Source organism: Cynocephalus volans, chromosome 7, assembly GCF_027409185.1.
Source record: "Cynocephalus volans isolate mCynVol1 chromosome 7, mCynVol1.pri, whole genome shotgun sequence".
NCBI lineage: Eukaryota > Metazoa > Chordata > Mammalia > Dermoptera > Cynocephalidae > Cynocephalus > Cynocephalus volans.
The window spans coordinates 96,803,195-96,820,800 of record NC_084466.1 but is presented as its reverse complement, the minus strand read 5'-3'; the positions used below and the strand labels follow the sequence as shown (position 1 = coordinate 96,820,800).

The 17,606-nt window shown below is 37.9% G+C and overlaps 1 protein-coding gene across 3 annotated transcripts in view; it reads right to left on the bottom strand.

The window, feature by feature from the left end:
• MICU1 (mitochondrial calcium uptake 1) overlaps positions 1-17,606 on the bottom strand; it is a 269,066-nt gene that overhangs the window by 212,742 nt on the left and 38,718 nt on the right. For 2 of the 3 annotated variants that reach the window (XM_063102252.1, XM_063102253.1), the window contains exon 2: positions 9,015-9,176. In XM_063102252.1, coding sequence (XP_062958322.1) covers positions 9,015-9,175 — 161 coding nt within the window. In that variant the 5' untranslated portion in view covers position 9,176. The remainder of the gene's footprint in view (positions 1-9,014; positions 9,177-17,606) is intronic. The other variant, XM_063102254.1, reaches the window with a different exon arrangement.

The following is a 17,606-nucleotide window of genomic DNA, read 5'->3' as shown; positions in this document are numbered from 1 at the left end:
CCAGAGACAAAATGAGAAGTTTCATAATGTTAGTTGAGTCAATACTTCAACAAGATATAACAATCCTAAATGGGAATGTACTTAATAACAGAGCATCAAAAGAAATGAAACAAAAACTTAAAAAACTATATTTGAAGGTCTTTAAGTTTAGGGAAGAAAAGTCTCTCATCCACAAAAATCTAGTGAAAGGATATCTATAGATATAAAAGAGGTTCTCTGGAGTCTGGGGTGGATCACAATGCTGCTCAAACATTTATAGTACAACTCTACAACTTAAACCAGTCCCTATGAGATCATGAGAATTTCAATCTCCATTGTCACTGGTAGACTTTTCACTTCCTTCCAGAGAACATGGGAAAGATTGCAGTAAAATTCAAAAGTCATACAGCATTACAAAAGAATTAAGATGAAACACTGGGAGTCTAAGGGCTAAAAGATAGACAAGCAGGGTGAAGTAATCATCTTTCAGATAGATGCCATTTAGCATACTGGATTCAAAGAAAGAGAATAGAGGAACAAACTGAAGAGGTATTTTCTATAGCACTGGGGCTGGAATCATCAAGTAGCAATGGCTACTAAGGGAAAGTCTCCTTCTATATGAAGCCACTGAGCAGGAAAAGTTGGAAGTTATTCTAGTGGAAAGAAAACTCCAGAACTAGAAGAAAGTTGCAATACTTATATTAGGACTTAAACAGAGATAATGAATAATTTTGATGAGCACAATCATACATGATTGATTTTTTAAAACAAAATCCTCTGATCTTGATTATAAACTTTGGTATATAAACTATCTTCTCTTCAAAAGCTTAACTCCACTGAATAAATTCAGCTCATATTCAAATTGTTATAATGCCAGACTGAATTAAAATGAAATATAAAATAAACTTATGTCCCACTCATATGGAAGCTGAACAAGTTGATCTCACAGAAGTAGAGAGCAGAATAGAGGTTACTAAAGATTGGTGGGGAGAAGAGGGGAAGGAGGAGAGGATGGTCAGTGGGTAGAAAATAGACAGATGGGACGAATGGGATCCAGGGTTCTATGGGAATATAGGAAGACTACAGTCAACATCAAAGTACTATGAATCTAGCTAGTCAGGATGATGTTGAATGTTCCTAACACAGAGAAATGACAAATGTTTGAGGTGACAGATATACTAAGTGCCTTGATATGATCAGTGCACTCAGTATGAATGTACCCAAATATCATATTGTATGCCATAAATACATAAATACATATAATTATCATGGGTCAATTAAGAAATAAATTAAAAAGAGAGAAAAAAGGAGAGAAATAAAGTACAGTAGTGCTTACCAGAGGCTGGGAAAGGTCGGTAGACTAGTACAAAGTCATAAAGTTAACAGTTAGATAGGAAGAATGAGTTCTGGTGCTCTAGGGTGATAACTGCTAATAATATTGTATTGCATTTTTAAGATAGCCAGAAAAGAGGATCTTGAAACCTTATAACCACAAAGAAATGACAAATGTTTAGGTGATAGATATGCTAACTATTCTGATTAGATCATTATACAATATATGCATGTTTTGGTGAAACAACAAACTGCACTCCATAAACATGCACAACGAAAAAAATAAATTAAAAAAATAAATTTATGCTCTTCTTACTCAGAGACTGTAACACGCTTTTTACTGTTTACTCTCCATTGTACTTGATATGGTATCTTTCACTTAGCAGACAATAAATGTGTTCATTTACTTTAGGGGGAAATAAAACTTATAGAACTGAAAGGATAAACAGACACATCAACAGTTATAATTGTAGATTTCAACACACCTCTCTCAGTAATTGATGGAACAAGTAGATAATCAGTAAGGATAAAGAAAACGTGAACAACACTATTAACCAATTTAACCTAATTACATTTATAGAACACTCCACCAAATAACAGCAGAATAAACAATTGTTTCAAATGCACACAGAACATTCATCAAGATATAAATATTTGCGGACATAAAACAAATCTCAATAAACAAGAGAAAGGAAATCATATAAAGCATATTCTCTGACTACAATGAAATAAAAACAGAAAGAAAACTGGAAAATCACCAAATATTTGAAAATTTAGCAACAGACTTACAAATAATGAGTGAAATTTTTTAAAAATCACAAGAGAAACTAATAAGTGATGTAAGACACTAACTAACTTAAGACACTAGAAATAAAGAGCAAAATCCACTATAAGCAAGATGAAAATAATAGATAAGATGCAAATCAATGAAACAGAAAATCAATGAAAACAAAAGCTGGTTCCTTAAAAAAGATCAATACAACTGATAAGTCTCTCCACATAATGAAAAGAAAACAGGAGAGAGCAAATACAAATTACCCTTATCATTAGCTCTCCAACATATTAAAACCTCCATTTTGGAAACAGGAAATTATGATTAAGAAGTCTGCCCAAATTCATATAGACAGGGTTTGTTTGTTTGTTTGTTTCAATTTTTATTGAATCAAAATTGATTATACATATTTTAGGAGCTCAACATTGAGATATGTTGATCAAATCAATATTAATAGCATATATATATATTATTACAAAGCGTAATTATTCTTTATGGCCCTTGTCCAATCTCTCCCCATCCGCCTCTTGCTTCCCCCTCCCCCTAGATTTCTTCTCTCCTTCCGAAAGAATAATGGTTAGTCTGTCCAATGCTGAGAGGCGTGATCAGGTCCCCCAATATTATCATAGAGCAGATGCTTCTTCTGTCACTCTGAAATGGACTTTGTGGAGAGAGATGTTCTCTTCTTTTCTTTATCTCTGCTGGTGACTCTCCTTGTGTCATGCACTCCAGTGGCTAGTGGACAATCTGTGTGGTGGTCGTGCCGTCTAGCTGCTTTTGCTGCAGCCATGGTTATTGCGGTTGCTGTGGTGGGCCACCCACATGGAGATGATGTTTTTGGCATGCTCCTTTGTGCCTGCGGTGTGCCTGGTTGTGGGAGGGGGGTCCAGTTGCCTTCTCCATGACTCAGGTCCCCAGGCAGGCCCTGAGGCGCTGGCATGGTGTGCCTGGTTGTGGGAGGGGGGGTCCGGTCTCTGGTATATATAGCCAGGTTTTGAATCCAGGTATTCAGACTCCAAACTCTGAATCCTTCCTACTACATCTAAATATCTTTATTGAGATTGAGGAAGTAAAAACAAAGTAAAAATGTGACAAATGTTGCTTCACTAATAGTACTCTAACACAGTTTCCAAGGATCATATTTATACCAATTCATGTCAGACCTAAAAAGTCCATTTAGGTAGTATACCTGGGCTTTTACACATACCTAATTGTCTAATCCAGAACACATTCATTTGTTGGCTGCAAAAATTACAAAGTGTACACTTCATTAACCACCTATATATTTGAAAACTGTCTATAACAACACACACTAAATACATGTTTTTTGTTAAAGAAAAAGGATTGAGAAAAGAGATTTTTATTCTGTACTTTTGCATTATACTTTTTTATATCAAACATGTTGCTCTTTTGTAATTTAAATTATTAATTTTAAAAGTTAAAAATTATGTAGTACTCTATTTTTGACAGTTTTTTTATTGAAACATAATTGATTATATATATTTGTGGGATACAGAATTGAACATCAATGCCTGTGTACAATACATGGTCATCAAATCAGGATAATTAGTATACTCATGTTTACAAAACGTAATCAATCTTTGTGACCCTTAACTAATTTCCCACTATCCCACTCCCCATCTCCCTCCCCACTTTCCACCTCTAATAACCACAGTTCTACTTTTTTTTAAAAGTTCAGTGTATTATTGTAATTGTTTCTTTCTTTATTTTAGCTCCCACTTATGAGTGAGGCCATGCAGTATTTCTCTTTCTGTGCCTGGCTTATTTCACTTAACACAATTTTCTCTAAGTTCATCAATGTTGTTGCAAATGGCAGAATTTCATTCTTTTTCATGGCAGAGTAGTGTTCCATTAAGTATATACACCACATTTTCCTTATCCAGTCATCTGCCGATGGACATTTAAGTTGATTCCAACTCTTGGCTACTGTAAATATAGCTGCAATAAACCCGTGAGTGCAGGTATCCCTTAGACATGATGATTTCCATTCCTTTGGGTATACACCTAGCAGTGGGATTGCTGGATTGTATGGCAGTTCTATCTATAGTTGTTTGAGGAAACTCCATACTGTTTTCCATAATGGTTGCACTAATTTACAGTCCCACCAACACTGTAGGATGTTCTCCGCATCTTCAGCAGCATCTGTTACTCTTTGTGTTTTTCACAAGAGCCAGTCTAACTGGAGTGAGATATCTCAATGTCGTTTTGATTTGCATTTCCTTAATGCTGAGTGATGTTGAGCATTTTTTCATGTGTCTGTTGGCTATTTGTATACCTTCATATGAGAAATGTCTATTCCGCTCCTTTGCGCCCATTGTTTACTTGTACTCTTTTTTGTAAAGAACTTTAAATCTCACGTTGAAGGAAAAAAATTATTCCTGCTCATTAAGCAATTCAAAAAAAAGAGGATGAAAAAAAGATTTAAAAATTAAATGGCGGGCCAGCCCTGTGGTGCACTCAGGAGAGTGCAGCGCTTGGGAGCGCAGCGGTGCTCCCGCCGCGGGTTCGGATCTTATATAGGAATGGCCGGTGCGCTCACTGGCTGAGCGCGGTTCGAGCGACACCAAGCCAAGGGTTGCGATCCCCTTACTGGTCACAAAAAGACAAAAATAAATAAATAAATAAATAAATGGCAAACCCTATACCAGTATCCTCCAACAAGATAACTCGTACTTATTTTAGGGAGTGTCTACTATTGACAATGATCTCAGTATAAGCATAAGAAATTTCAACGATAATTAAGTTTCACCTCATTATGACATCTATATGGCACAGCAGAGGCATAAGACTAATTATCTTATAGCACTAAAATCCTGGCACTCATTATATTCACGATTTTGAAACATTTATAAAATTAGAATGGGACGAAAGCATATGTATTAGAAAAACCCTAATATTGGGGATGTACTGACAGCATGTGGGTTTTTTTGCTTTGGGATGTGTTGAATTCAAAAATTACAAATGGTATAACAACAAAAATGTAAATTTGTTTCACTTACCTAACATTCTAAACCACCTCCTTATTCTTTTCGTGGAGGTAATATTTCAAAAAGCAAAAAAAGACAAATTCTTAAGAGATAACCTGTTTATCAGCGTTTAACCCAACTCTTACAAACAAGTTGACCATGGGGAAGAAAAAGCATATAAAATTCTCTAACATTCAAACTATCAGATAACTTCTCAACTTCAAGTACAGCTTGTCAATTTCTTTGGCTAGGCTAGGCCAAAAGGCAATTCTATATGCACCTGCATGGGGCCCTCTAATTCCACTATAGGAAAGAATCCCTGAAGAAATTGTGAAATGTTTACTATTTATTACAGCTAAAGGACAAAAAATGCATTTCCTACTTCTCCTTTTCTACTCCTTTGCCTCCCTCCCTTCTTCCTTCTCTCTTTGTCCATCAGTCTAAATGTCTCTCTCTGTATCTATCTCTTCGTCAATTTTACCTAGAAAGTTTTCTAAGTACATTCACTCCTTTCTAAGGGTCCTGTAACCACATCATCATCTCAGACTAGTAATTAGTGTCTTTCAGTAGCTTCTCCCCACTCCAGTTGTTCCCATTGTTATTGCTATATTAATCTCTTAAAGCCTGTCTATTTATCAGTCCCTTTCTTCAAAACCTCTTAGATCACTACTGCCTGGAGAATAAAATCTCAACTTCCTAGCAGTATACAAGACCTTTTATATCATAGCCCCAACTTTTTTGGAAAGCTGGTCTTTTCTGCCAACACTCTCTTTTGTCCACCATCACCCGCCCTTGTATATATCCAATAATAACAAAATATATTGGTATCTCACTATGTGCCAAACACTTTCTATAAAAGACTTATTTATTTTACAAAGTTGTGTGCCATGCACTGTTCTAAGCCTTTAAGAAATTTAATCTTCATAACATTGCTATGAGATAGGTACTATCATTATCCCGATTTTACAGATCAGGAAACCTTAAGCACACACATACCCCCACTCATACATTGCTGGTAGAAATGGAAAACAGTTTGGCAGCTCCTCAGAATGTTCAACAGTTATCATATGATCCAGCGATTTTAATCCTAGGTATATACTCATGGGAAATAAAACATATTCCACCAAAAACTGGTATGTAACCATTCATAGCAGAATTATTCATAATTGCCAAAAGGTAAAAACAACCCAAATATCCATTCACAGATGAATAAGTAAAATGTGTTATATGGATACATTGGTATACTGTTTGGCCATAACAAGGAATTAAGTACTGATTCATGCTACAACATGGATGAATCTTCAAAACATTATACTAAGTGAATGAAGAGTTAAAAAGACCATGTTACATGATTCCGTTTATATGAAATGTCCAAAAAAGGCAAATCTATAGACAAAAAGTAGATCAGCTGTTGCTTAGAGCTAGTGGATGGAAAAAGTGGGAGGTAACTGCTAAAAGGCACAGGGTTTCTTTAATGGGTAATAAAAATGTTCTGGAATTAGACAGTGGTGACGACTGCATAACCTTATGAAAATACTAAAAATCACTGAATTGTACACTTCAAATTGGTAATTTATATGGTATGTGAATTATATCTCAATAATGCTATTACAAAAAAAAGAATGAATTTAACAACATAAGTGCAAGATCTGTACATTGAAAGCCACAAAACAATGCTGAGAGAAATTTCAGAAGAACTAAATAAATGAAGTATACAGTGTTCATGGATTGAAAGGCTCAATATTAAGATGTTGTTTCTCCCCAACTTGATATATAGATTTAATACAATCCCATTCAAAGTCCTAGCAGGCTCCTCTGGAGAAATTAACAGACTGATTATAAAATTTATATGGAAATGTAAGGACCTAAAAAGACTAAAAAGAAAAAAAAAAAATTGAAAAAAACCCAGTGAAACTGGAAGACTTAAATACTTGTTTTTAAGACTCACTATAAAACCATAGTAATCAAGATATGTGTCACACTGGCCTAAAGAAAGACACAGATAGAACAGAATACAGAGTCCAGAAATAAACCCATACATATATAGACAATTGATTTTCAACAAAGGTACCAACATAATTCAGTGGTGAGAGGATGCTCTTTTAGCACATGATGATAGAATAACTGGATATCCATATGGGATAGAAAAAGAAGGAACCTCAACCTCTACCTCAAACCAAACACAAAAATTAACTCAAAAACAATCCTAGACCTAAGCATAAAAACTACAACTATAAAAATTAGAAAACACAAAAGAATCTTCACATCTGGGGATAGGCAAAGATTTCCTAGACAAGAAAAAAAAAATAAAAAGCACTAACCGTATAAGAAAATATTGATATACTTAAAATCAAAACTTCTGCTCTTTGAAAGACACTGTAAAGGAAATAAAAAAGTCAAGCCATTCATTGGGAGAAAATATTCATAATAAATATATATCTGAAAAAGGTCTTATATCCAAAATGTAAAAAGAATTTTTAGAACTCAAAAGACAACAAACATCAATTTTTTAAATGGGCAATTTGAATAGACATTTCACAAAAGAGGTCACAAATGACCAATAAGTACAGGAAAAGATGCTCAGCATCATTAGTCATTGGGGAAATACAAATTCAAACCACAATGAAATGCCACAACGCACCTACTAGAATGGCTAAAATCAAAAAGACTGATAATACAAAGGGCTGGTGAGTAAGTCAGTTTCATGCATTGCTGGTAGGAGTGTATAGTACCAACCTACTGGAAAACTGCTTGGCAGTTTTGAATAAAGTTCAACGTATACTTACCATGTGACTTAGCAATTCCACTCCAGAATATTTAACCAAAAGAAATGAAGACTTAACACATGAATTGCAAAGCAGTTTTACTAATGAAAGCAAAAAACTGGAAACAACATAAATGTCCTTCAACTGGTAAATGAATCAACAAATTATGACATATTTGTACAAAGGAATACTATCCAATGATAAAAAGGACACAAACTTCTGATACATATGGATAAATCTCAAAAACATTAGGCTGAGTGAAAGAAGCCAGATCCAAAAAATACATCTTCTATGATTCCATTTACATTAAATTCCAGAAATGCAAAACTAATCTACAGTGAATAAAATCAGATCAGTGGTTGCCTGGAATGATGGATAGTGACTGGAAAGAGGCATAAGGGGACTTCACAGGTGGATGGAAATGTTATATATCTTGCTTTGGGGTGGTATACATTTGTCAAAACTAATTGAACTATATATTTAAAATGAGTACATTTTATTTTATATATTATTCTTCAATAGAATTGCTAAAAAACAAATAAGAAAAAACTGTAGTCTTTTTAAAGAAACCAAACATAACGATATCAACTTTAAAACAGGGTGAACCAAGCGAAAGATAAAAAACACAGGGAGTGGCAGAGTCAGAAAAACAAAAACTAAAACTATAAAAATTAGAAAACACAGGAGAATCTTCACATCTGGGGATAGGCAAAGATTTCCTAGACAGAAAAATACCTATGTATTTTAAGAAAAAGAAGTTTTTCTTAAAAAACTACAGTTTCTCTTCTCTCCAGGGAAGTTTCAATAACTAGTTAGAAAATTATCAGGTGGCACAAGAGTATTAAGGCTTATTAGTTAATTTCATATGGTCACCAAGTTTTGAAGTCTCAGAAAGCATTCATTTTCTAAAGCTACTACTGCCATCCCTACACCATTACTAAAAATGCTCAGCAGAGGAGACAGGCAGACCTTGAAGCACAATGTTTCCTATTTATTGCCTTGGCATGATAGCTAACTTCTCTGAAACATCTTATTTCACAGACAAGGATTACCAATGCCAAATGATTTGGGCAAGAAATTTTGATACACAGTTAAGCCAAAATCAACTCCTTTCTGATAAAAGATACAACTGGAAGAATAAAAGTACATGCAAGAAAAATATGATTGGATAACACTAACCTCTTCCACAAGAGACCAGTACTTGCAGTTACTGCAGATGCTCCCAGGAAAGCCACCATCATTAGTTTTCGCCTGATTTGGGTGGGCTGTGATCCTCCGTGGTACCATCGAGAGCGCACAGCCAGTTCTGCCAATGCAGAAAGTTTGTTAAGACGAAACATCCTGCAGACAAAATGTAGAAATGTCATTCCTAACCAGTGGTAGTGAAAGTAATGATGATGATGATGATGATGATGATGATTATAATAATAACAGTATCAACACACTAACAAACACTGATTAAATACATATTCTATGGCAGACACTCTTCTAAACACTTTGCACGTATTATCCCATTTACTCCTCGGAACAATCTTATGAGCAAAGTACTACTTATAAACCTGATATATCAAATTACAATTAGAAGACAGAAACCACATGATAACTTGAACACGGAAGGTTTAATATAAAATATTATAAATTACAACAGGATATTAACTACTCAGGGGTAAAGTAATAGCAGATATAGGGAGCAGCCACTACTTATAAAGCATCAAGAAAAGATCAAATCTATAAAAGATCCACCAGGGTTGAGACATAGACCTTGTGGACCGGAAGCAGTCACGTATGTTTAAGAAATTTACTAAGGTGCTTCACCAGCAAAACTCACTAGTCAGCTACTGTGATGCTGGTACAGGCCATCTACTGAGAGAATTCATGTCAATGAAACTGGTTGAAGAAAGTGCCTTTGGGTATGCCAAGGAAAGCAGCCAACCATGGGAAGATACCACAGTATTGTAATTCATTGGGAAACTGCATGTGGGAGTGTTGCTGCTAAAACTCCCAAGGGGTTGAGTGTCATTGAGTCTCCCACTGGTCCTGCATGCCACAGAAATAACTAGCTCTTTGCATATTAGAATCAGGAAGAAACACCCCTTTCTTCTCCAATGTCCCTCTAGTCCCTCTATTGATAAAGCTTAACAATAACTGGCAAGGGAAAAATTTTCAGTAACATGAACAGGACAATGAAAGATAGGTTTAGAGCTGAAAAGCAATAGATTGATAAAGGGCACCCACATTTTACAATTGTGACTTGCTCAAGAGTATGCAGCAAGGAAGTGGTGGAACCAGAAACTGAACCTAGAGTAGACTAACTCCAGAGTCTGTTTTAATTTTTATTTTTTTTTAAAGTCAAATTTTATTTATTTATTTATATATTTATTTTAAATTTTATTTTGTCGATATACATTGTGGCTGATTATTGCTCCCCATCACCAAAACCTCCCTCCCTCCTCCCTTCCCCCATCCCCCCCAACAATGTCCTTTCTGTTTGCTTGTTGTATCAACTTCAAATAATTGTGGTTGTTATATCTTCTCCCCCCCCCCCCGGTTTTGTGTGTGTGTGTGTGTGTGTGTGTGTGTGTGTGTGAATTTATTTTTTTTTTATTTTTTTATTTTTTAATTTTATTTTGTCGATATACATTGTGGCTGATTATTGCTCCCCATCACCAAAACTTCCCTCCCTTCTCCCTCCCCCCCCCCAACAATGTCCTTTCTGTTTCCTTGTGGTATCAACTTCAAATAATTGTGGTTGTTATATCTTCTTCCCCCCCCCCCCGGTTTGTGTGTGTGTGTGTGTGTGTGTGAATTTATATATTAATTTTTAGCTCCCACCAATAAGTGAGAACATGTGGTATTTCTCTTTCTGTGCCTGACTTGTTTCACTTAATATAATTCTCTCAAGGTCCATCCATGTTGTTGCAAATGGCAGTATTTCATTCGTTTTTATAGCTGAGTAGTATTCCATTGTGTAGATATACCACATTTTCCGTATCCACTCATCTGATGATGGGCATTTGGGCTGGTTACAACTCTTGGCTATTGTAAAGAGTGCTGCGATAAACATTGGGGAACAGGTATACCTTCGACTTGATGATTTCCATTCCTCTGGGTATATTCCCAACAGTGGGATAGCTGGGTTGTATGGTAGATCTATCTGCAATTCTTTGAGGAACCTCCATACCATTTTCCATAGAGGCTGCACCATTTTGCAGTCCCACCAACAATGTATGAGAGTTCCTTTTTCTCCGCAGCCTCGCCAGCATTTATCGTTCATAGTCTTTTGGATTTTAGCCATCCTAACTGGGGTTAGATGGTATCTCAATGTGGTTTTGATTTGCATTTCCCGGATGCTGAGTGATGTTGAGCAGTTTTTCATATGTCTGTTCGCCATTTGGATATCTTCCTTAGAGAAATGCCTACTTAGCTCTTTTGCCCATTTTTTAATTGGGTTGCTTGTTTTCTTCTTGTAAAGTTGTTTGAGTTCCTTATATATTCTGGATATTAATCCTTTGTCAGATGTATATTTTGCAAATATTTTCTCCCACTCTGTTGGTTGTCTTTTAACTCTGTTAATTGTTTCTTTTACTATGCAGAAGCTTTTTAGTTTGATATAATCCCATTGTTTATTTTTCCTTTCGTTGCCCGTGCTTTTGGGGTCGTATTCATGAAGTCTGTGCCCAGTCCTATTTCCTGAAGTGTTTCTCCTATGTTTTCTTTAAGAAGTTTTATTGTTTCAGGGTGTATATTTAAATCCTTAATCCATTTTGAGTTGATTTTAGTATACGGTGAGAGGTACGGATCTAGTTTCATTCTCCTGCATATGGATATCCAGTTATCCCAGCACCATTTGCTGAAGAGGCAGTCCCTTCCCCAGTGAATAGGCTTGGTGCCTTTGTCAAAGATCAGATGGCAGTAAGTGTGTGGGTTGATTTCTGGATTCTCTATTCTATTCCATTGATCAGTGTGTCTGTTTTTATGCCAGTACCATACTGTTTTGGTTATTATAGCTTTGTACTATAGCTTAAAGTCAGGTAGTGTTATGCCTCCAGCTTTATTTTTTTTGCTCAGCATTGCTTTGGCTATGCGTGGTCTTTTATTGTTCCATATAAATGTCTGAATAGTTTTTTCCATTTCTGAGAAAAATGTCTTTGGAATTTTGATGGGGATTGCATTGAATTTGTATATCACTTTGGGTAGTATGGACATTTTCACTATGTTGATTCTTCCAATCCAAGAGCATGGGATATCTTTCCATCTTCTTGTATCCTCTCTAATTTCTCTCAGCAGTGGTTTGTAGTTCTCATTATAGAGATTTTTCACCTCCTTGGTTAACTCAATTCCTAAGTATTTTATTTTTTTGGTGGCTATTGTAAATGGGCAGGCTTTCTTGATTTCTCCTTCTGCATGTTCACTATTGGAGAAAAGAAATGCTACTGATTTTTGTGTGTTGATTTTGTATCCTGCTACTGTGCTGAAATCATTTATCAATTCCAAGAGTTTTTTTGTAGAGGTTTTAGGCTGTTTGATATATAGGATCATGTCATCTGCAAACAGGGACAGTTTGACTTCATCTTTTCCAATCTGGATGCCCTTTATTTCCTTCTCTTCTCTGATTGCTCTGGCTAGTACCTCCAACACTATGTTGAATAGGAGTGGTGAGAGTGGGCATCCTTGTCTAGTTCCTGTTCTTAAAGGAAAAGCTTTCAGCTTTTCCCCATTCAGGATGATACTGGCTGTGGGTTTGGCATATATGGCTTTAATTATGTTGAGATACTTTCCGTCTGTACCTAACTTATAGAGGGTCTTTGTCATGAATGAGTGCTGAACTTTATCAAATGCTTTTTCAGCATCTATAGAGATGATCATATGGTCCTTGTGTTTGAGTTTATTAATATGGTGTATCATATTTATTGATTTGCGTATGTTGAACCAACCTTGCATCTGTGGGATGAATCCCACTTGATCGTGATGAATAATTTTTCGTATGTGTTGCTGTATTCTGTTTGCTAGTATTTTAGTGAGGATTTTTGCATCTATATTCATCAAGGATATCGGCCTGTAGTTTTCTTTTTTGGTTATATCTTTACCTGGTTTTGGTATCAGGATGATGTTTGCTTCATAGAATGAGTTTGGGAGATTTGCGTCCGTTTCAATCTTTTGGAATAGTTTGTAAAGTATCAGTGTCAATTCCTCTTTGAATGTTTGGTAAAATTCTGCTGTGAATCCATCTGGTCCTGGGCTTTTCTTTGTTGGGAGCCTTCTGATAACAGCTTCAATCTCCTTTATTGTTATTGGTCTGTTCAAATTTTCTACGTCTTCACGGTTCAGTTTTGGGAGCTTGTGTGTGTCCAGGAATTTATCCATTTCCTCCAGATTTTCAAATTTGTTGGCGTATAGTTGTTTATAGTAGTCTCGAATGATTCCTTGTATTTCAGATGAATCAGTTGTAATATTGCCTTTTTCATTTCTAATTTTTGTTATTTGAGTCTTCTCTCTTCTTTTTTAGTTAGCCATGCAAATGGTTTGTCAATTTTATCTTTTCAAAAAACCAACTTTTTGATTCATTGATCTTTTGAATTGTTTTTTGGTTTTCAATTTCATTCAGTTCTACTCTGATCTTAATGATTTCTTTCCGTCTGCTAACTTTAGGTTTGGATTGTTCTTGTTTTTCTAGTTCTTTAAGGTGAAGTGTTAGGTTGTTCACTTGCCATCTTTCTATTCTTCTGAAATGAGCATTTAATGCAATAAATTTTCCCCTCAATACTGCTTTTGCAGTATCCCACAGCTTTTGGTATGATGTATCATTGTTTTCATTAGTTTCAAGAAATTTTTTGATTTCCTGCTTGATTTCTTCTTGGACCCATATGTCATTAAGTAGAATGCTGTTTAATTTCCATGTGTTTGTATAGTTTCCAGAGTTTCGTTTGTTATTAATTTCTAGTTTTAATCCATTGTGGTCTGAGAAGATACATGGGATAATTCCAATTTTTTTGAATTTATTGAGACTTGATTTGTGACCTAATATGTGATCTATCCTGGAGAATGATCCATGTGCTGATGAGAAGAATGAATATTCTGAGGTTGTTGGGTGGAATGTTCTGTAGATATCTGCCAATTCCAATTGGTCTTGAGTCTTGTTTAGATCTTGTGTTTCTCTACTGATTCTTTGCCTAGATGATCTGTCTAATATTGACAGTGGGGTGTTCAGGTCCCCTGCTATTATGGTATTAGTGTCTATTTCCTTCTTTAGGTTTAATAGAGTTTGTTTTATAAATCTGGCTGCTCCAAGATTGGGTGCGTACATATTTATGATTGTTATGTCTTCTTGATGGATCAGTCTTTTTATCATTAAGTAGTGTCCCTCATTGTCTCTTTTTATGGTTTTTAGTTTAAAGTCTATTTTGTCAGATATAAGAATAGCCACTCCAGCTCGTTTTTCTTTTCTGTTTGCATGGTAAATCTTTTTCCATCCTTTCACTCTTAGTCTGTGTGAATCTTTATGGGTGAGGTGGGTCTCCTGTAGGCAGCATATAGTTGGGTCCTCCTTTTTGATCCAGTCAGCCAGTCTGTGTCTTTTGATTGGGGAATTTAAGCCTTTAACATTAAGAGTTGTTATTGAAAGGTGTTGATTTATTCCTAGCATTTTATTGGTTGTTTGGTTGTCTTAGGTGTCTTTTGTTCCTTGCTTTCTGATTTACTGTTTGGTTTCTTTGTTTGTTGGTTCCTTAGGTTGTAGATAGTGTTTTTGTTAGCTTGTTTTCTCTTCATGAATGCCATTTTTATTATACTAGCGGGTTTAGATTTTTCTTGGGTTTTTATGGCAGTGGTAGTTATTTTTCAGGAACCAAACCCAGTACTCCCTTGAGGATTTCTTGTAAGGGTGGTCGTGTGGTAGTGAACTCCCGCAGTTTTTGTTTGTCTGAGAAATATACTATTTGCCCTTCATTTCGGAAGGATAGCCTTGCGGGGTAGAGTATTCTTGGCTGGCAATCTTTGTCTTTTAGTATTTTGAAAATATCATCCCATTCCTTTCTAGCTTTTAGGGTTTGTGATGAAAAGTCTGATGTTAGCCTGATTGGGGCTCCCTTATAGGTGATTTGACGCTTCTCTCTTGCAGCTTTTAAGATTCTCTCTTTGTCTCTGAGTTTTGCTAATTTGCCTATGACATGTCTTGGAGACGGTCTTTTTGGGTTGAATATATTTGGAGATCGTTGAGCTTCCTGGATCTGAAGATCTGTGAATTTTCCTATACCTGGGAAGTTTTCTGCCAGTATTTTATTGAATATGTTTTCAATGGAATCTCCATTTTCCTCCCCTTCTGGAATACCCATGACTCGGATATTTGAGCGCTTGAGGTTGTCTGATATCTCTCTCAGATTTTCTTCCATGTCCTTGATTCTTTTTTCTTTCTTTTTGTCTGCTTGTGTTATTTCAAACAGCCCATCTTCAAGTTCAGAGGTTCTCTCTTCAACTTCCGCAAGCCTGCTGGTTAAACTCTCCGTTGTGTTTTTTATTTCGCTGAATAACTTCTTCAGTTCAGCAAGTTCTGCTACATTTTTTTTCAGGACATTGATTTCCTTGTACATTTCCTCTTTCAGATCCTGTATACTTTTCCTCATTTCATCATGATGTCTAGCTGAGTTTTCTTGTATCTCATTCAGTTTCCTTAGAATTATCACACGAAATTCCTTGTCAGTTATTTCAAGGGCTTCTTGTTCTATAGGATCTAGAGTTTGAGATTTATTAACTTTTGGTGGTGTACTTTCTTGATTTTTTGTATTTCTGGTGTCTTTTTTTTGGTGTTTATTCATTGTGGCAGGGGGTTTCACAGTCCACCGGTTTGAGACTAATGACTAACTAGGATGTTGCTGTGGTTGCCAATTTGGTATGGCTCCCTCCGTGACTGCTCAGTTGGCCTCTAGTGCCTTGTGTGTGTGGTTACCTCGGGTCTTGGGCTTCTCCGGGGAGCCACCTTTCTGGTCAGCTTGGACTCTGCTGGGCTGGTGGATCACGTACCGCAGGGTGTGTGATCTCTGCTGAGCTTTCACTTCCTGTGCAGGACTTCTCCCTGTTCCGTGTGCTCTGTCCCAGGCTGTTAGATCGTGCAGTAGCGACCCCACCGGGTGTGTGGTTTCTGTCGAGTCTCCGCCTCCCTGGCCGCACGTCTCCCCACTCTGTGCGCACTGTGCTGGGCTGGGGTGTGTCTTCTGCACCCCTCGTCTATCAGCTGGGCCTTCAAGACCCTGCTCAGCACCGCCTCGCCCAGGAAGTCTACCAGGTTTCTGCTAGGCACAGACGACCGGTCTCTCTGGGTGCCTTTGTAGCACTGTGTAGATCTTTCTCGGGTCTTGTTCACCTTTGTACCCCCCGGTATAAACCGAGTCTAGCGCCCGCCTGCAGCCTGCTCTCCGGCAGGTTCAAGCGGACCTGGGAACTCTCCTACCACACTATTCCCAATCAGAAATTCGTTAGGCTTTTTTCCAAACTGGTGGCCGCAAAGATGGTATCTGCCTCCCAGTAACAGGAAGTTTACCGGGGGCCGGAGTCCAGGGTGTTCTGGAGTGACAGTCGGCCCGCCCGTACTTCCTTGCTCTCCCGACACTGGCCGGGGACGCCCCACGCCACCAGCCCCGCCAGAGAACCGCGGAGGGAGTGGGAGAGGAGGCCAGTCCGCAGGCTCTGGAAAGCCCCACCCCGGGCCAAGCAAGTGGGAAGGCTCAGTGATGGCCGAGCTGGGCGGAGCTGCCCGGACTTGGGAAAATGGAGGCAGCACCGGGGCAGTGAGTGGCCTGGTGTTGCAGGCAGGAGCCAGGTAGGCATCTGCCCCCCAAACAGAACTGGGCCAAGGGTCACTCACAGGGTTGTGCCAGGTCGGGTGCTCGCTCTCTGTCTCTGGTTTGTTGCCTTCCCAGTTCTCGGCCGCTGCCACCTCGGGCTGTTCAGTCGCCGCACGGCTCGGGCGCTCCCGGGAATCTTCTTTAATGCCGGCCTGAAACCTCGAATCCTGAATAGGGCAGCTGGCCGCCTTCAGCGCGGCCCCAGCCTCCGGGATCCTGGCTGCATCCACAACAGCCCTGGCGCCGTGTTCCCTGTTTTGAGACTCGCTTTTGCAGCTAAGAAACAGTTCTTTTCCTGCTCCACACTTCAAAGCTGTTGCCTGTAAGTGAGGCAGCCTCTCCTGCCGAGGGCAAAGTGGCGGTCACCCCCCACGACCGGCCAGCAGCAGCGGTCCTCCCTTAAGAGATGGCGAGAGGAAGGTCCACAAGTTTCCCGGCTGCCTGAGGCGCAGTGGCCACCTTTTCCACCTCAGCTACTCCGCGCCAGCCACCGCAGCCACCGCCATCTTGAAAAGCCTCCAGAGTCTGTTTTTAACTAGGAGACTTTGCTGCCCCCTACCTTATAATCCTGATATTGCTTTAGTTAAAGTAATTTAAATTTTAATTTAATCTTGCTCACTCCAAGGACCTTGGAAGTACTCCTCCCCACCAGATTCTTTCATTTCATATTTAAAACTTCACTTAAAAAATTATTTTAATATTTTGTTTTATATCAGAGACATCTGTATTAGTTCATATTGCTGTTTAATAGACATCTAGTCTCCCATCCCCTGCCCCATAGGCAAAGACTACCTTCCCACTCTCTTAATTTTGGGTGTGTGTCTTGTCGTGTGTATTGCTTTGGCCAATGGAATGTAAGCCAGTTCCATGAGTGCTTTCAAGAGGTGCTGCTGTTAGCCTTCTTGTGCTCCTACACTCCACAAAGAGAACATGC